This window comes from Papio anubis, chromosome 8 (assembly GCF_008728515.1).
Source record: "Papio anubis isolate 15944 chromosome 8, Panubis1.0, whole genome shotgun sequence".
Classification (NCBI taxonomy): domain Eukaryota; kingdom Metazoa; phylum Chordata; class Mammalia; order Primates; family Cercopithecidae; genus Papio; species Papio anubis.
In genome coordinates this window covers 138,968,427-138,984,938 of record NC_044983.1, presented here as the reverse complement: position 1 = coordinate 138,984,938, position 16,512 = coordinate 138,968,427, and the positions used below count along the sequence as shown (strand labels likewise).

Genomic DNA, 16,512 nt, shown 5'->3' with positions numbered 1-16,512 from the left:
CGTACTCTCATCCTCTCCAAATTCAACTCTCTTAACTGTTTCTTCAGGCATTTGAAATCCATGTTTTTCAAAATCATGAGCTTTTAGTTCTGTTTATTAGTTGTTTCACATTAGGTGTCCCCAGCCAGCATCCTCTGGGAGGAGGGTGGTCACCCGCCTCAGTCTCCTGATGCGACATCGTTCTAGTGTGACGGGCATCACAGCTGCAGGGTGTTATTACAGCTTCATTACCACACGTCACAGGAGAACAGGGTGTTCTAGGATGGCATTTCTTGCACAACTTTTTGTTTTCCCTGGAGTTAATAATTGCCTATTTTTTGTTTGCCTGGTTTTCTATATGTGTTTGTCATCGATTCATCTTTAGACTTTCCTGCAAAAGCATGAGCATCCTCTCACAGCTTAGGACTCATCACATAACTGACTGCTCAGTTTCTTCTTTTCCTGGAGCCCCCACTATGCAAGCCCCCTGCCCAGGCTACTTGTTCTTGGACTTATGGTCCAGTTGTCAGCATGGGTTAACTCTTCACCAGTGTCCTGGAATGCTTTCCTTTTCCTTCATTTGCTCTGTTTGAGAAGGACCATCCTCCAAGTTTCCTGAGAGGGTGCATAGGAAGTTGCGGAGTCTTTACCTGTTTGTCTTTATGCTAACCTCACATATGCTTGACGGTGTGACTAGTTACAAAAAGCTTGGCTTGGTTGAAAATCATTTATTCCCAGGATTTTGAGGGTGTCGTGTCATTTTCTTCTAGTTCTGAGAACTCTTGTGCCTTTCTGAATTCTGACTCTTTACCTATGATCTCTTCTGTTTTATTCTTTGCCCCATTACTTTGGCAATTTTCAATGATGTGTCTTGATATACAACTTGCCTTTCACCCATTGTTCAGGAAACATGACTGTTTGGTTCTAGGAAATTTTCGTGATTTATCTCTTTGTTGATTTCTCTCATTTCCTTATTTTCTGGACAATTTATTTAGATGTTGGGTTTCTGTTTCTTGGGTTTTTATTTTTTGTTTTTGTTTTTTGAGACAGGATTTGGCTCCGTCACCCAGGCTGGAGGGCAGTGGTATGATCACAGGGCACTGCAACCTCCACCTTCTGGGCTCCAGCAATGCTCCCACCTTAGCCTCCCTACTAGCTAGGACTACAGGCCTGTGCCATCATGCCCAGCTGGTTTTTTAAAATTATTTTTTTGTAGAGATGTGGCCTCGCTATATTGCCCAAGCTGGTCTTGAACCCCTGGGTCCAAGTGATCCTCCTGCCTCAGCCTCCTGAAGTGCTGGAAAGGCAGGTATGAGCCACTGTGCCTGACCTGGACTTCTCTTTTGAGATGCAGTCATGGTGGTGGAAACAACACAGGCTCTGGAGCCATTCTACTGCTCCCTGCCTTGTGATGTTGCCCATCAGTAAAAATGGGGATAACAGCTGTACCCATTGCATAGCACTGGGTTGTGAGGATCCCATGAGTGAATGTGTGTAAGAACAGTGCTGGGCACCATGCACCCTGCGTGCACGTTATTGTCAAGGGAAGCTGTTCCCAGAGGGTGGTGCCTGTGGCTTCCCCTGGTGGTGGTGGTGGACCAGCCCCCTACCACCCATCCACCCCCTCCATTGTGGAGGCCTTGTGTGCCAGGCTGGCCCTAAGGGCACCCACCTGTGTTACTGCTATTCTGTTTTCCAGCGATCTGGTTCTGTCATTATACATTCTGGAAGACTTCATCTTAAAAAGCCTATTGAATTGCTCTTTCCCCTCATGTTTTACTTCTAAGAGCTCGTTCTCATCCTGAGTGTTCTTTCTCTATAGCCCCCAGTTCCTTTTTATTGCCTGTAATACCTCTAATATCTCTGAGAATGGCATTTTAGTTTTCATTTTTCTTTGGCTTCCTTTATTGTCTCTGTTTCTTCTGAGTCCCTTTGCTTCTTTCTCAGGTGTCTGGTGATCCTGGGCTGTCCAGTTGCTTTTAAGAATGAGATGCTTTTAGTGGCTGGGGCTTATGGCCTGGTGAGCTTCGAGGCCAGGGATCTGGCTGGGCCATTCTACTGGGCAACCCTCTGCCCCTAGCTGCCCTGCCAGTCTTTTCTTTTGAGCTGGGAGCTGCAGCAGAAAGGAGCCCTCCTCTCTGAGGAGGCTGATGGCATGTCGGTGGTCAGACCCAGCCCAGGGGGTGGAGGTAAGGCAAGGACCCAGAGTCTCACTTATTCCCAGGCTTTCAGACAGAGCCTTGCTTGAGCAGGGCCTCAGAGCTCCTCTCCCAGAGTTCACGTCTCAGCCACTGCACTGCCTGCCAGCCCCGGTGGGTATGGACAGAGGTCTGGGGTTTCCTTTCTGTAGCTGTGCTTTCACCCACGACACTCAGACACCAGCCTCTATGGCCGCGTGGGCTGGAGTAGCTCTCACTGTCCATCTTCCTCCAGCTCTACAATATCCCAGCTCTTTGCCCTTGCAGGGTTTGTCTTTATAAAACCCCTTTCCTATAATTTCAGAGGGTTTCAGGAGGAAGGCGGGGAATATGCTGCCCTATTTAAGTAGAAGTGTCTGTATTAAATTCTAAACGTTCCCAGGGTTGAAAGCAGGCCTGCCCGGGATGCCTTGTGGCCTCAGGCACTGAAGGTGCCTGAGCTTACAGATGTGGCTTCTTCAGATGACCGAGTTGAGGTCTCGGGACTGGGTGCAGCAGATGGCAAATGTCCAGGACGGGCAGCTTTCCCAGCAGTACTGATAAACACTTTGGGTCACGAAAGCCAGTTCAGGTACTAAGGGGGCCTGTAGCCTGCGGGCCTAGTGACTGATGTCAGCCAACCTACGGTCATCTGTTCCCTGGAAGGAGAAAAGGCTGCCAATTGAACGAGGTTTCCCGGCCCCAAGGATGTCGCGACGCGGGGACGAAGCATCTCACGACGTGAGCCTGAAACACACGGGCCTTTCATCACCCGAGACTCCTCCAGTCCAGGAGGGTCCCGCTCTTTCCCCTGCCTCCCGGAGGAGAGCCTCTGGATGACACCCGCGACGGCGTTTTCTCCAAAAAAGGCAGAGAAGAGAAGCTCAGTAGTGGCCGCAAGGGCGAGGGGCGGCGAGGGCCACCACGCGCTCCCGCGTCGGCCACGCGGCGAGAAACGCCCGGCTCGAGTACCGCGGCGCGCGCCCCCGGACGCCCATGTTGCACGGACCCCTCCCCTCGCCCGGCCAAGGGCACACCCCTTCCGTCGCCCCTCCCGCGGGCGTTAACCGTCCCTCCCCGCCCCGGAAGCGCGTTCTTACCTCCTTCCTCGCGAGAGTTCCGTGCGCCGGCGCCCAGATCGCGCGAGACCGCGGAAGGAGCAGGAGTGGGTGGTGCGCGCGGCGGCCGCGACGGACGCAAGATGGCGACGGCGACCATAGCTCTCGTAAGTGAGCCCCCCGTGACGCGGGCGGCCCTCAGCTTGCGGGGCCGGGTCGTCGGCCCAGCCTGGGCGCGGAGGGCCTCCCAAGAACGCGGCGGTCTTCCCAGGTCCCGCGCGGACTCCCTTGTGTCCCCGGGTCGCGTGAGGCGGGGGCGGGGCGGGTGCGCGCGGGCGGCCGGCTCGCGGCCTCAGCTTCCGGTCTGCGGACCCCAGCTTCCGGCGGGGCGGGGCGGCGCGGGGGCCCGGGCGCTGCATGTGGCCCGGGCGGGCGAGCCTAGCGGGGTCGCGTTCCTACCCGTTAGGTCCGGCAGGCGGGGGTCGTCGTCCTCCCTTTGCCGACGGGGATGTGCGCCGTGGTCACGACGGAAGCGGGTTCCTGGGGATGATGCGTGGGCCTTCGGGTTGATAGGATCAGAAGGGGACGGGATCTGTAGAAAGGGGTCTGCAGCTCAGAGCATGGGGTGGCCTTGGCTCACTACGCCTGCAGCTGTGAATTCGTTCTCCGGTGCTGTAGAGGGATATGGTTATCTCTATTCTCTTGTCTCCACTTGGGAAAGAAGGACGTGCTTTCTCATCCTACGGTTTTTGAGAAATCGCTCTGTGGGAGGATTTGGGGACACAATGGGGAACCAGACAGGCGGTCGGAGGTCTGGTGCCCACCAGAAGTAAGTTCCCACCCAGGGTACCATTTGCTGGGCTCCCGAGGGAACTGCGTGGGCATCCAGAGGAGTGAGTCGCCCCCTGCTCTGCTCAGTGCCCACCTCCCCGGGCAGGGCAGGCGTTATTAACGTAGGGGGAGAACATCCATGCACACAACACATGCGCGATGGAGTCTGGTCTTTCTTCCTCACCACTTAGCTTATAGGACTTAATCCCGTTTTGGACCTTTCTTAGCCACAGTTTACCCATTTATTACTTGCCACTCTCCCCCCAGCCCACATCCAGCGGGATGGGATGAGGTCTGTTTGAGAAGACAACTTGAGCAAGTGGCTGAAGGCTGGACTGACAGGACCAGGGAGTGTCCTTAGACTGCCACTTCCAGGCCCCATACTAGGGGGAGAGAGGCATTTGCACAAGATACTAGCTTGCGAGGGCAGTCCGGTGTGTGATTCACAGGGCTGGCTAACTCCACTTTTTCTATCGTGTTTTCTCTTGAAGCCACAGGAGTAAGTGAGCTTTGAGGGGCACTCCAGAGGGAAAGGAAATAAGGGTTAAGAGCCTGGTGACTGTCTCCAGGAAGCAGAGAGTTGATGGTGAAGGAGGAGGAGGCTCAGAGACAAGTACTGGACACCTGGGAAGGTGGAGGAGGAGAATGGATGCCTCACTCCCCAAGCATCCGCAGAACAGCGCCCTGTGCTCATGAGGGTTAAATGGGGGCTCAGGTCTGCTGTGGCATGGTGCCAGATAGTTGGTGTCATTGTTGAGTTGGACGTGGGTCATAACTGACACCATGAACAGGTTCTCAGTTGGGGTGTTTGTTGCCATCCAAATTCTGTTGGGGTTAATACATGCTTTTTCATTGCATCAGGCTCCAGGAATGAGCTGTAGCCTGTGGTCTAACCCATTCCTCTTTTCATCACTGGGATGGAAAGGCTTCTAGAAGGGTTATCTGTTCCCCACCATCCTGGTTGGGCACAGTGATGAGAGCCTGCCCTCTGTCTCATGCTGTTTTGGCTCTTATGGGAGGTTGAATGGAGCGGCTGAACTTAGTAGACAGTGGCCTGGTGGAGAAGGAAGCCAGAAGATGCCAAAGGGCTTCCCCTCCCATGGGCACGCCTTCTGCCTGGTGGCTGCAGAATGAGGCCGGCTGCCTCTTCGCAGCAAGGGTAGGTCTTCTGGGTGCATCTTTTCACTTTGGCATGTGGCTCCATTATTCACTTCTCTGACAGCCCAAACGGCTTTCATTTGGGGTCATCACCCTTGGGGTCCCAGTTGCTTTCTTCTGTAGGTCCCAGCCTGCAATGTCACTTCGTAGGCCCCCTGGATGCCGTGGCCTGGCACATCTCATAGCCACTTCTTTCTTATCCTGTGCTTTTTTAGCTTTCTTAGTACACACAGAAGTCGTCTTTGATTTCGGCATTCTTTGCTGGCAGCTGACACCAGGCTCCTGAGAGAGACATCCTTCTCTCTTGTCTGGTTTCTGCTGCCTCTGCAGTGCTCAGTGTGGAGCCTGGGCACGCAGTAAGCAGTGTTCATTGTGTGAAGGGAACTGACAGATAGAAAGCAGTGTCCTGCAGCCAGCTCTGCCCTGGGTATCTGACGCTAGATGTTAACAATACTGACGATTGCTGGAACCTGTGGCTTGCTTTGCTGCTTTTCATGTGCAGGGACTGCAGGTTGTGGGGTTAGGCGGAGGGGTGGGGGGTGCCAGGATTTCACTAAATCTTCACAGTAGCCCTAGGAGACAGGCTGTCCCCCTTCCCAGCTGAGGAGCCTGAAGCCTTGGGACCTTCGGTCATTCGCTCCACATTACTTTTTGAGATGGAGTTTCGCTTTATCGCCCAGGCTGGAGTGCAGTGGCTGATCCCGGCTCACTGCAACCTCCACCTCCTGGGTTCAGACAATTCATGGTAGCACCTCAGCCTCCCCAGTAGCTGGGATTACAGGTGCCCGCCACCACGCCCAGCTAATTTTTGTATTTTTAGTAGAGATAGGGTTTCACCACGTTGGCCAGGCTGGTCTTCAACTCCTGACCTCAAGCAATCCATCTGCCTTGGCCTCCCAAAGTGTTGGGATTACAGGCGTGAGCCACTGTATCTGGACACATTACTTAAAAAAAAATTTTTTTTTCATAGAGATGGCATCTTGCTATGTTACCCAGGCTGGTCTCAAGTGATCCTCCTACATCGGTCTCCAAAGTGCTGGAGTTACAGGTGTGAGCCACCACGTCCAGCCCCTACATTGCTCTTCTTGTTTTCTGATGGAAATACTCCTCGTTGCTCTGGGCTGAGGAAAGGCGGTCCCAGAGTTGGCACCTCAGAGCCCCTCTGCTGCACCGCCCCTCAAAGGGGCTTCCCATTCCTCCGAGCACTGCTGCCTGGTGCTGGGGGCCATCGTGACCATAAAGCCGCCATTTTCATTGCCTAAAGATGGCAGTATGTGACTAGCTGCGATTATAAACACCACTTTCCTCCAGCCTCTCCCAGCGTCTGGTTAGCACAGAACCCTAAGCTCCATGCAGCTAGGAACTTCCATCTGCCAGGAATGGCGTGGGATGTCCTGTGTAGAATGCACCGGTGGGCCAGCTCTTCCCAAGAAAAAGTTTTTCTGAGCCACATCCCACTGTCAGCACTGTTGTGGTTCACTTGTTGGTTAGTGCAGTGATTTGGGGGAGCAGGAAGTTACGAAAGTGCCCCTCAGTTCACCCTGTTCACGGATATCTGGAGATGACCTGAAGTGATCTCTTCCTGTGGGCAGTGAGAGGCAGCCTTGGCTGGCACAGTGGACCACGCCTGTAGTGCCACCACTTTGGAGGTTGAGATAGGTGGATTGTTTGAGACCAGCTTGGGCAACATGGAGACCCCCATCTCTACCAAAAATACAAAAATTAGCTGCGTGTGGTGGCACATGCCTGTAGTCACAGGAGGTGGAGGTTGCAGTGAGCTGTGGTTGCACTACCGCACTCCAGCCTGGGCAACAGAGCCAGACCCTGTCTCAAAAAAAAGAAGAGGCAGCCTCTCCTCTGGCTGTGCATGCAGTGGGAGGGGCCATTGTTTCCGGGGTACGGTGTCTAGGCAGCGTGGGGCTGAGTTGGGCAGCTAGAGCACACCGGTGCCGGCAGCATCGGGATTAGCTCGCGGCACGGGCTGGGTTGGCCTTCCCCAGTGCAGCTGGGCTTGTGCTGCTGCCCCTCCTCTGGAGGCTGGAGGACCTGGGACGCTCTGGTGGTTCAGCCCAGCCTCTGGCTTTGCGCACATGGCTCCAAGGGTGGGCACACTGATCTCTTCTGTCCTTAGATACTGTGGGTCTCATCCTTGAGCTGGGAGCGGGTTGACTGCATGCTGCCTTGGTTCTTGTTGTGCATCCTCTGAGAAGGTAGAGTAGGTCTCAAGACCCTTCCACCATCTCCTGACCCCCACAACGTTACCTGTCTCCTGCCCGTGGCCTGCCTTTGCCCTGCCATCCCTCAAGACCATTGTGGAGTTGCTACTCCCTTCTGTGCCCCCTAGGTGTGGGTTTTTCCCAGCGCAGAGGCCAAGCTCTTGGCCGTCCTCCTGGGAGACTGCTCTGGACGGTTCTGTTGCCAGGGAAGGGAGGCCTGCGTGTCCAGACCCCTGCCCACCATGCTGCTTAAAAGTGTCTTCAGGAGAGAACTGGGACCTGGGCTTGGCCAGAGCCTGTGGAAGGTGCTGGGGCTGGGGCTGAGTTGTGGGCTGGCCAAGGTGTGTACGGGTTGCCAGGAAGGCACCCTTGCTGCCTCAGGAGGACATGGGGGACACCCAGCCGGTTCCTTTGACCATCCAGCCTGCTGGCAGGAGAGGATGGCTTTCTTTGCCTGGGCAGGAGCACAGTGCTCTCTATCCTCCTCCCTGCCCCTGCTTGGACTTGCTGGCAGCCCCGGCCCAGCCCAGGCTCCGCTCTGCTTCAGACCAGCTCCCTGGGTGTGCTGACGGGTGTGAAGCGAGGGCAGTTTGGGCTGGGGGGTCGTGTCGGAAATGCATCCTTGCCCGGCCTCCCTTGTTTATCTGTGAGGAGCTCAGCCCTTAGCTCGGGAGGAGAGCAGGCCTGGGCGGTGGGGTGGTGTGCCTGTCCGTTAAAACATCTCCTTCCTGCCTGCAGCAGGTCAATGGCCAGCAAGGAGGGGGGTCCGAGCCGGCGGCGGCGGCGGCAGTGGTGGCAGCGGGAGACAAATGGAAACCGCCACAGGTACTGACCTTAAGCATCCTCTCCCTCAGGCCCGCCCGCCCGCCTGCCTGCCTGTGCGTCCCTGGGCCCAGAGAGGGCTGGCTGGGGGCAGGGCGGGAGGAACCTCGGGAACCCTTCTCTGCCTCTGGGCAGACAACTGCCCGCAGGACCACGGCCCTCGCCCTGCGCCAGTCCTGCACCCTCCCCTCCCAGCCACTGAGCCAGCCTTTGCCTTCTGCATCTGCCCTGCTCCAAGCACCAGGCAGGGCCTGTTGACAGTCTGGCCAGGCGAGGATGCCGGGGCCTGGAGCTCACGTGTTCTTAGGCATCTTGCAGGAAGGGTGGACCAAGGTTTCTAGAACGTGCAGTGCTTTAGGAGCCAGAAATACGGATTTCATTTCAGACCTCTGTGTTTTACTTTAAATAAAACAACGAAGCAACGCGCACATCACAGCATGGGTCTGGCTGGGACTCAGCCCTCCCCATCTTTTTTCGGCCCCAGGCCCCAGAGTGGCTGCGGGTGGGTCTTGGCCTGTTCGATGGCCCAGCCTTGGGAGCGGGTCCTCTCGGAGGTGGAGCTGGGCCTGTGGCTGTGCAGTCGGTTCTTTGTGCTTCTCCATGGTAGTGCCCGCCTCTAGAGCATTCCAGCGGGGCCTCAGCAAGGTGGCCTGGGCGGCCTCTTGGGGCTGGGCCCTCCTCTTGGTCCCCCAGGCACGCTTAGGGGGTGGGACTGGGACATGGTATGCAGCCTGGATCCTGGGAGATGTGGGGGCTGGTGCTCCCTGGCCCTTGGCTGGCGCCCAGCCCACCATTGGTTGGTGGGAGAAGGGCCTTTTGTTTATCAAGACAAAGAGGAGATTGAAAAGTGTCTGGGGGTTGAGGGGATTGGCATTGATTACCATGGTGACAGCCTGTCTCTCAAGTCCCAGCCTCTGGCTCTTGGGCCCTCTTTCCCACTAAGGAGGAATGGGCTTGGGGCCAGCTGTGAGGGTGGCAAGGACAGGTCTAGTGTGAGCCGGACTGGGGCACCTGGTGCCACCCACAGCCAGCCTTTGACCTTCAGGGACTGGCTGGGGCTCCAGTTGCTTGGGGAGGGGTCTCCAGGGCTTCTTGCTCTTTGAGCCTGGGCCAGCATCCCAGCACTTGGCAAGCAGGAGGGGGTTCTTGGGGCTTAGGCCAGCCTGTCCCTTCCTGCCTCCTGTGTCCTTCTGTCCTTGCTCTGTCCTTGCTGGGAACCCTTCTCTCTTTTCTGCTGTTCCTCAAGGCTGCATCTGGAAGTCTGGGAGGGCCCAGTTGGTGGGCCAGTGGTCTTTGTGCTTGCCGAGCTGGGGGACAGGCGCAGGCATGCTGTCTGCCCACCCCACACTCTGCTGGGCCTGCTGGCCATGCCTCCCTGCTCACGCAGCTGCGTTCTTCCCTCTGCAAAAAGCTTAGAGATGGATTTTGACAGAAGGGATGTAAACATAGTCCTGGTTGGCATCAGCTTGGGTCTGCAGTGGCTGTGATTGCCCAAGGGCCTCCTGGTCCCCAGGCCCACCTGGCTGGGTTGCTGGTGGGTCTGCTCCTGGCTTCTCCCAGTGGGCCAGGCACAGCCCATGCAAGAGTGTGTGTGAGTGAGCTGGAGCCCTCTGCAGAGCTCATGTGGCCCGAGAGAGGCCTGTGTTCTCTGGGAGGTGTACACAGTGCCTGTGGGGACTGGGGGTGGGTGGGGCGGGAGAACACTGTTGGGAGAGAGGCCCTTGTATTTGCTCCTTGGATGGCCCCTTGAAACTCCGGGGAAGCTGAGCCTGTGTCTGTGGCAGGGACTGTGAGGAATCCCAGAGGAGCCTGGGAGCAAGGAGTCCCAGAATGTCCAAAGAGCCCTGGCCCTTTTCTCCTGCCTTCCTGCCTTGGAGGACAGCTGAGGCTGGGCATGTGATAGCAGCTCTGGAGTCAGACTGACAACAAGGGCCTGGACCCCTTTCCTGCCTCCAGCTGTTTATCTTGGTGGCGCCCAAGGAGGCCACTGTGGCCTGGGCCCCACAACTGCTCAGGTTGGCCCAGGGCTTCCAGGGCACCTTCTTGCCTCTGTCTGTGTTCTACCCCATGGGTCCTGGGGGAGACAGCAGCCTGGGCTGGGGACAGCAATGTCAGAAGGGCAGGCCTGAGTCCAGGCCAGGCAGGGGATAGTCTGTGCTAAGGCCCTGTCTCTCTGGGAAGGGGCTGGGCCAGAGCCCGTGTGCAGTGTTTGGGAGACAGGTGGGGTGGCACTCCTGGGGCCATGTGAAAGAGAACTTGAGCTTGCTGTTGACAGATTCCCCTGCTCCCCTACCAGGGCACAGACTCCATCAAGATGGAGAATGGGCAGAGCACAGCCGCCAAGCTGGGGCTGCCTCCCCTGACGCCTGAGCAGCAGGAGGCCCTTCAGAAGGTGAGCACGGACCTCCCAGGGCACTGCAGGTGTGGGCCAGTCAACTGGGGGCAGGGGCAGGGTACGGGGCAGGCCTGTCTCCCATGGGCCGGGCCCCCAGTGCTCCTCACTGCCACCTCTCTCAGGCCAAGAAGTACGCCATGGAGCAGAGCATCAAGAGCGTGCTGGTGAAGCAGACCATCGCGCACCAGCAGCAGCAGCTCACCAACCTGCAGGTGAGCCCCAGCCGGAGCCTCTACCGCCCTCCCCACCACCACCACCATCTCCTCCTCTTCACGCTCTTCCTCCTCCTGTGCCTGCGGTCATCCCCGCAAGCTGTTACAGTACTCCGATTCTCAGACTCATGCTCGGGACCCCCGGGGTCCTCTCTGAGGCACGAGTGGCCCAGCCTTTCCCACCTGTTGCTCGCTGGAGCCCCTAAAGCGCCGCAGCCCCTTTCTTGGCTGCTTGGCTGCAGCTCTATCCTGTTCCCCTTGCTGGTCTTCACACTGTGGCCTCTGGTCTCCCCTGTGCTTCCCACCCCAGCTGTGCACAGCTGATGGTGGCAGCATGCAGGGCGTGGACCTCCCTGTCCCTGTGGCCTGGATAAGACTGCTCAGGCCCTCACCCCTGCAGTGAGTCCAGACCACCTGGGCTCAGCCCCAGGACTGAGGGGACAGTCTAGAGGCACCTGCCCTGGGGCCCTGCTTTAGGCCTGTGGCCGGAGGCTGCGATACCTTCGTGGGAAGAGGCCGGTGTGAGGCCGACAGGTTCCTGGGCCTCGAGCCTCACGCCCCCTGCCCAGCCCTCAGACATTCACGCTGCCAGGAGTTGTCCTGGCCGTACACTGCGCTCCACTGCCCTCCTCCCTCCCTCCCTTCCTCCCTCCCTCCCTCCCTCCCTTCCTTTCTGCCCCGGCCAGCCCAGCTGCAAGGCTGCAGGGCGGGGCACATGGGGCGCTGCGGCCCCCCTGGGCAGGTGCCGGCGGCCGGCAGTGTGGGAAGGCAGGCGGCCTCCCTGGCAGGGCGGGGACTCCGGGCCTTGCCGCTGTCTGCGTGAGGTGTTGACGAGAGCGGGAGACTGCTCGGCTCCAACAGACTGAACTCTGTCTTTACTGTCTTTCAGATGGCAGCAGTGACAATGGGCTTTGGAGATCCTCTCTCACCTTTGCAATCGGTCAATAGAAATGCTCACTTCTTCCGGGGCTCATGTCCTTAGTCAGGGCTAGAGGGGGGCAGTGCAGCCCACGTGCTGGGGACCTTGCTCCCCTGGCCGGCCCTGCCCGCCAGCTCTGGACGAGCGCAGCAGAGCGCCAGGCGTGGTGGGGCCAGTGGTGTGGGCACCCACCCGGGACCGCCCCTGGGGAGGCCTCCATCTGCTCTGAGGGCCCACCTTAAAACTAATCGGCCAGGTAACTGCGGAGGGCAGCCGGCCAGGGCGGGTAGCTGCCGGCACCAGGCCCGTCTGTGCCCACGCCACCTGCACGCACGGGGTGCGCCTACGGCCTCCAGCCCCGTCAGTCTCCAGGCTGCCTGGCTCTTCGGTTGGGGTCAGGCCCCTGAGGAGAGAGGGGTCCTAACTCATGGCCCCATCAGACCCTGGAGGGAGGATGGATGGATGGGGTGGGGGTGGGGGGACCCAAGCGAGCAAGGGAAGGGCAAGCAGGGCCTTGTGCCTGGCTGTCAGCAAGGGGCAGAGGCCATGCAGCCAGGGCGGAGGAGGCAGGGGCCACGGCTATGGCCTTCGCTGTGGTGGGCAAAGGAGTCCGGGAAGGAGGTGCCCCTCCCTTCCCCCAGAGGCAGGCTCAGGAGGAGGCCAGGCCCCATCTTGGGGATCCTGAGGGGAAGATGTGGCCCCTTCTCTGGGAGCCTCTATTCAGAGGGGGCATCCCTGTGTGTGTGGCTCCCATGGGGCAACACACGCCTTGTTCTCTCTGGGAAGCATCTGAATGGGAATCTGGGCTGGGGGTCTGGTCAGGGAGAGAGCTCTTGACCTGCCTGGGGGTGGGGCCCCACACTGAAAAGGAGACACAGCCCTGTCTTGGGGGAACATGACCTGAGGGACAAGCCTGGTCTTGTGTCTGGGGAGCCTGCTGACTGAGGGGGATGTGATTCCACCTTTGGGGGGGCCTTGCTCTGAGTGGGGAGCCTGAGGTCTGTTAGGGGGCCCAGTTTAAGGAGAACACAGTCTCATTTTCAGGGAATGCCTAGTTTGAAGGAAGATGTCTCACCTTGGGAAGTCCCTTGATGTGGAGAGATGCTTCCAGGCCCCTCTCCATGGGATGGGGAGGTTCAGCCTGCATTAGGCCTGCCGATGTCTAAAGAGGGAAACTGGTCTCTGGCCACAAGGCCTTGTGTGGAGAGGGGCAGGGCCTGGCTCCAGCTGCCTGCTTTGCCTGCCCTGGCCCACAGTCTCCCTGTGGCCCACTGCGTGTGGCTCTGGAAGTCCCCAGCCTGGCACGTCTCCTGTGAGGTGGCAGGGGCGAGAACCCGTCCCTGAGGGTGTGGGGAGGTCCCTCAGCATAATAGCCAAGCTCACAGCCAAGGCCCTGGACCAGCTAGGCCTGTCACCTCACCAGCTGCAAGGAGCCTGAAGGCTTCTCTTAGGGTCTCTGCTACCTCATGGTGCCCCCGGGGGCCAGGCCAGTGGTCTCGCCTGGGCCCGCTCTCGGCTGTGGGCACGGGCTCCAGGCAGCTCCTTTGTGAGGAGTTGCAGGGTACTGGGAAGGCGCAGCATGAGTCCCTACTGGAGTTGGCCCCGCATGAGCAGCTGCTCCTCGTTCTTTCTTCAGGGAGCCCCCATCTGGCTCCTCAGCTCCTCCCCGGGGTCTCTTCTGGGCAGTGGCTGCCCTGTCTTCTGACCTCCTCTCTTCTGGCCACCAAACCAGTGGGTCCCTCCAGCTTGGATGGCTCCTCCTTCCCTCTTCTGTCGTGGTCCTTGGCTGGGACGGTGGGAAGATCTCCCAGCCCAGCCTGGGATACCCAGCCCCCAGACTGGAGGGGTGGTCTGGGTGCGAGGGCGCGCAGCCCTGCCTCCTGACCATCTGTCGGCTTTGCTGCCACAGTCTGCCTGGGACCTTGGCGGGCTGGGGTGCGTCCTGTCCTGCCGCTGGGCCTGGCCTGCCTTCTTTGGGTGGCGGGGTCCTGCGACCCCCTCACCCTGACTGCAGGGATGGAGCCCGCACCTCCCTGCCATGTGGGGAGCCCTCCCCACAGCAGGGCTGAGTGGGTGGGCCAGGAGGGGAGTGGGCTGCCCAGCCTCCTGCCGCCCCTGACGAGCCAGCGGTTCTCTCCCCTCTGTCCTGCTGCAGATGGCGGCTCAGCGGCAGCGGGCGCTGGCCATCATGTGCCGTGTCTATGTGGGCTCCATCTACTACGAGCTGGGGGAGGACACCATCCGCCAGGCCTTTGCCCCCTTTGGTCCCATCAAGAGCATCGACATGTCCTGGGACTCTGTCACCATGAAGCACAAGGTCAGCAGGCTTGGTCTGCCCTGGCCACTTAGGGCTTGCCCCCACCCCTGGGCTCGCGCAGCCTGACAGGTGTGTCCTTGTGTCTAGGGTTTTGCCTTCGTGGAGTATGAGGTCCCTGAAGCTGCACAGCTGGCCTTGGAGCAGATGAACTCGGTGATGCTGGGGGGCAGGAATATCAAGGTGAGGCGGGGAGCCAAGGCCTTGATCCCACAGGCGTGCAGGGCTGCCCCTCCATAGAAGTCTTTTGTGACCGGGCCTGGGTTGACAGGTCTCTCCATCTCACCCACTCTTCCCCAGGTGGGCAGACCCAGCAACATAGGGCAGGCCCAGCCCATCATAGACCAGCTGGCTGAGGAGGCACGGGCCTTCAACCGCATCTACGTGGCCTCTGTGCACCAGGACCTCTCAGACGATGACATTAAGAGTGTGTTTGAGGCCTTTGGCAAGATCAAGTCTTGCACACTGGCCCGGGACCCCACAACTGGCAAGCACAAGGGCTATGGCTTCATTGGTGAGCTGGGGCGGCTGAGGCGGGATGGGGGCTACCTGAGGCTGGGGCTGGCCCTGCTCACTGCTGCTACTGCCCACAGAGTACGAGAAGGCCCAGTCGTCCCAAGATGCTGTGTCCTCCATGAACCTCTTTGATCTCGGTGGCCAGTACTTGCGGGTGGGCAAGGCCGTCACACCGCCCATGCCCCTACTCACACCGGCCACGCCTGGAGGCCTCCCACCTGCTGCTGCTGTGGCAGCTGCTGCAGCCACTGCCAAGATCACAGCTCAGGTGAGGGCCCACACATCTGTGTCAGCTTGAGGGTGGGCGGGCCGGGCCCTGATTCCTTGGAGACTGATTCAAGGTGGTCTTGAGTAGCCAGACCAGGGACTGAGCATGGTGACCTTTTGGGTTGCAGGAAGCAGTGGCCGGAGCAGCAGTGTTGGGTACCCTGGGCACACCTGGACTGGTGTCCCCAGCACTGACCCTGGCCCAGCCCCTGGGGACTTTGCCCCAGGCTGTCATGGCTGCCCAGGCACCTGGAGTCATCACAGGTGAGTCCAAGTGGTACCAGATCCTTTCCTCTTCTGTCCTGGCATCTCTAGGCTCGCTGCCCTCAGCTGCCTGGCCCTGTTGGTCTGGCCGAAACCCTCTGAGCCCAGGGCAGGCCATGGCTGGTCAGTTCTGTGCCTTTCTGGGAAGGAGGGTGGTAGGGAGTGACTGATGGACCTGAGTGGTTTTCCTGCAGGTGTGACCCCAGCCCGTCCTCCTATTCCGGTCACCATCCCCTCAGTGGGAGTGGTGAACCCCATCCTGGCCAGCCCTCCGACGCTGGGTCTCCTGGAGCCCAAGAAGGAGAAGGAAGAAGAGGAGTTGTTTCCCGAGTCAGAGCGGCCAGAGATGCTGAGCGAGCAGGAGCACATGAGCATCTCGGGCAGCAGCGCCCGCCACATGGTGATGCAGAAGCTGCTCCGCAAACAGGAGGTAGGCAGAGGGGTGGGGTGGTGGCCAGCGGGGAGGTGGGGGAGGTAGGGGGCAGGGCCGCAGCACTCAGCTGTCTCCCCTCGCCCCGGCCCCACAGTCCACAGTGATGGTTCTGCGCAACATGGTGGACCCCAAGGACATCGATGATGACCTGGAAGGGGAGGTGACAGAGGAGTGTGGCAAGTTCGGGGCCGTGAACCGCGTCATCATCTACCAAGAGAAACAAGGCGAGGAGGAAGATGCGGAAATCATTGTCAAGATCTTTGTGGAGTTTTCCATAGCCTCCGAGACTCATAAGGCCATCCAGGCCCTCAATGGGCGCTGGTTTGCTGGCCGCAAGGTGGTGGCTGAAGTGTACGACCAGGAGCGTTTTGATAACAGTGACCTCTCTGCGTGACATTGGCCCCTCTCCCCGGACTTGCACTTGTTCCTTGTTTCCTCTGGGTTTTATAGTGATACAGTGGTGTCCCCGGGGCCAGGCGCACTGTGCCCAGCCCGGCCTATAGTGCGGATAAAGGTGCGGATGCTGCTGGCCCTGAACGTCCGTGTGTCTGCCATCGGTCCTGTCACCCATCCTGGGTGTGTGTCCTTAGGGGGTCTAGGGCGAGGAGGCCGGAGTGGGGGTGGTCTCTGGACCTGCTTCGTGGAAGCAGGCGGGGCCCGCCGTGGGGCGAGACCTGGGCAGGGGGTTGGATCCCTGGGCTCCGTCCCGCGGGTGGCGGCAGCTAGGTGGGCGGGGCTGCCTGGGGCGCCGGGCGCTCGGGCGCGGGCTCGCAGCCGTCCCCGCAGGGTGGTGCTGACAGAAGGGGGACACCGCGACCCGCCGGACAGCGCGCGCTGCTAGTGTGCTTTTGTGCCGTAGAGTCGGTCGTACAAGGCGAGGGAGCGGGCGGGCGGGCGTGGTCGCTTCCCGGGAGGAGGCCGCGCATTGAGATTCGTGGCCAGGGGTCGGCT

General features: G+C 59.3%; 1 protein-coding gene across 8 annotated transcripts; it reads left to right on the top strand.

Moving 5' to 3' along the window:
* The first annotated feature begins 12 nt into the window (after positions 1-12).
* Positions 13-16,098, top strand: PUF60 (poly(U) binding splicing factor 60). 8 transcript variants are annotated; one of them, XM_003903258.5, is made up of 12 exons: positions 13-3,381; positions 8,158-8,244; positions 10,538-10,633; positions 10,759-10,848; positions 11,738-11,788; positions 13,923-14,084; positions 14,172-14,264; positions 14,382-14,595; positions 14,675-14,865; positions 14,993-15,128; positions 15,323-15,558; positions 15,656-16,098. In XM_003903258.5, the coding sequence occupies exons 1-12, from the start codon at positions 3,358-3,360 to the stop codon at positions 15,953-15,955; spliced, it is 1,680 nt and encodes a 559-aa protein (XP_003903307.1). In that variant the 5' UTR covers positions 13-3,357; the 3' UTR covers positions 15,956-16,098. The 8 variants fall into 8 exon arrangements, with proteins under 8 accessions (XP_003903307.1, XP_003903308.1, XP_017817925.1 ...); XM_009213775.3 differs by having other exon boundaries at positions 3,312-3,381; positions 8,161-8,244; XM_031669823.1 differs by lacking the exon at positions 13-3,381 and adding an exon at positions 3,697-5,204.
* Positions 16,099-16,512: the final 414 nt, after the last annotated feature.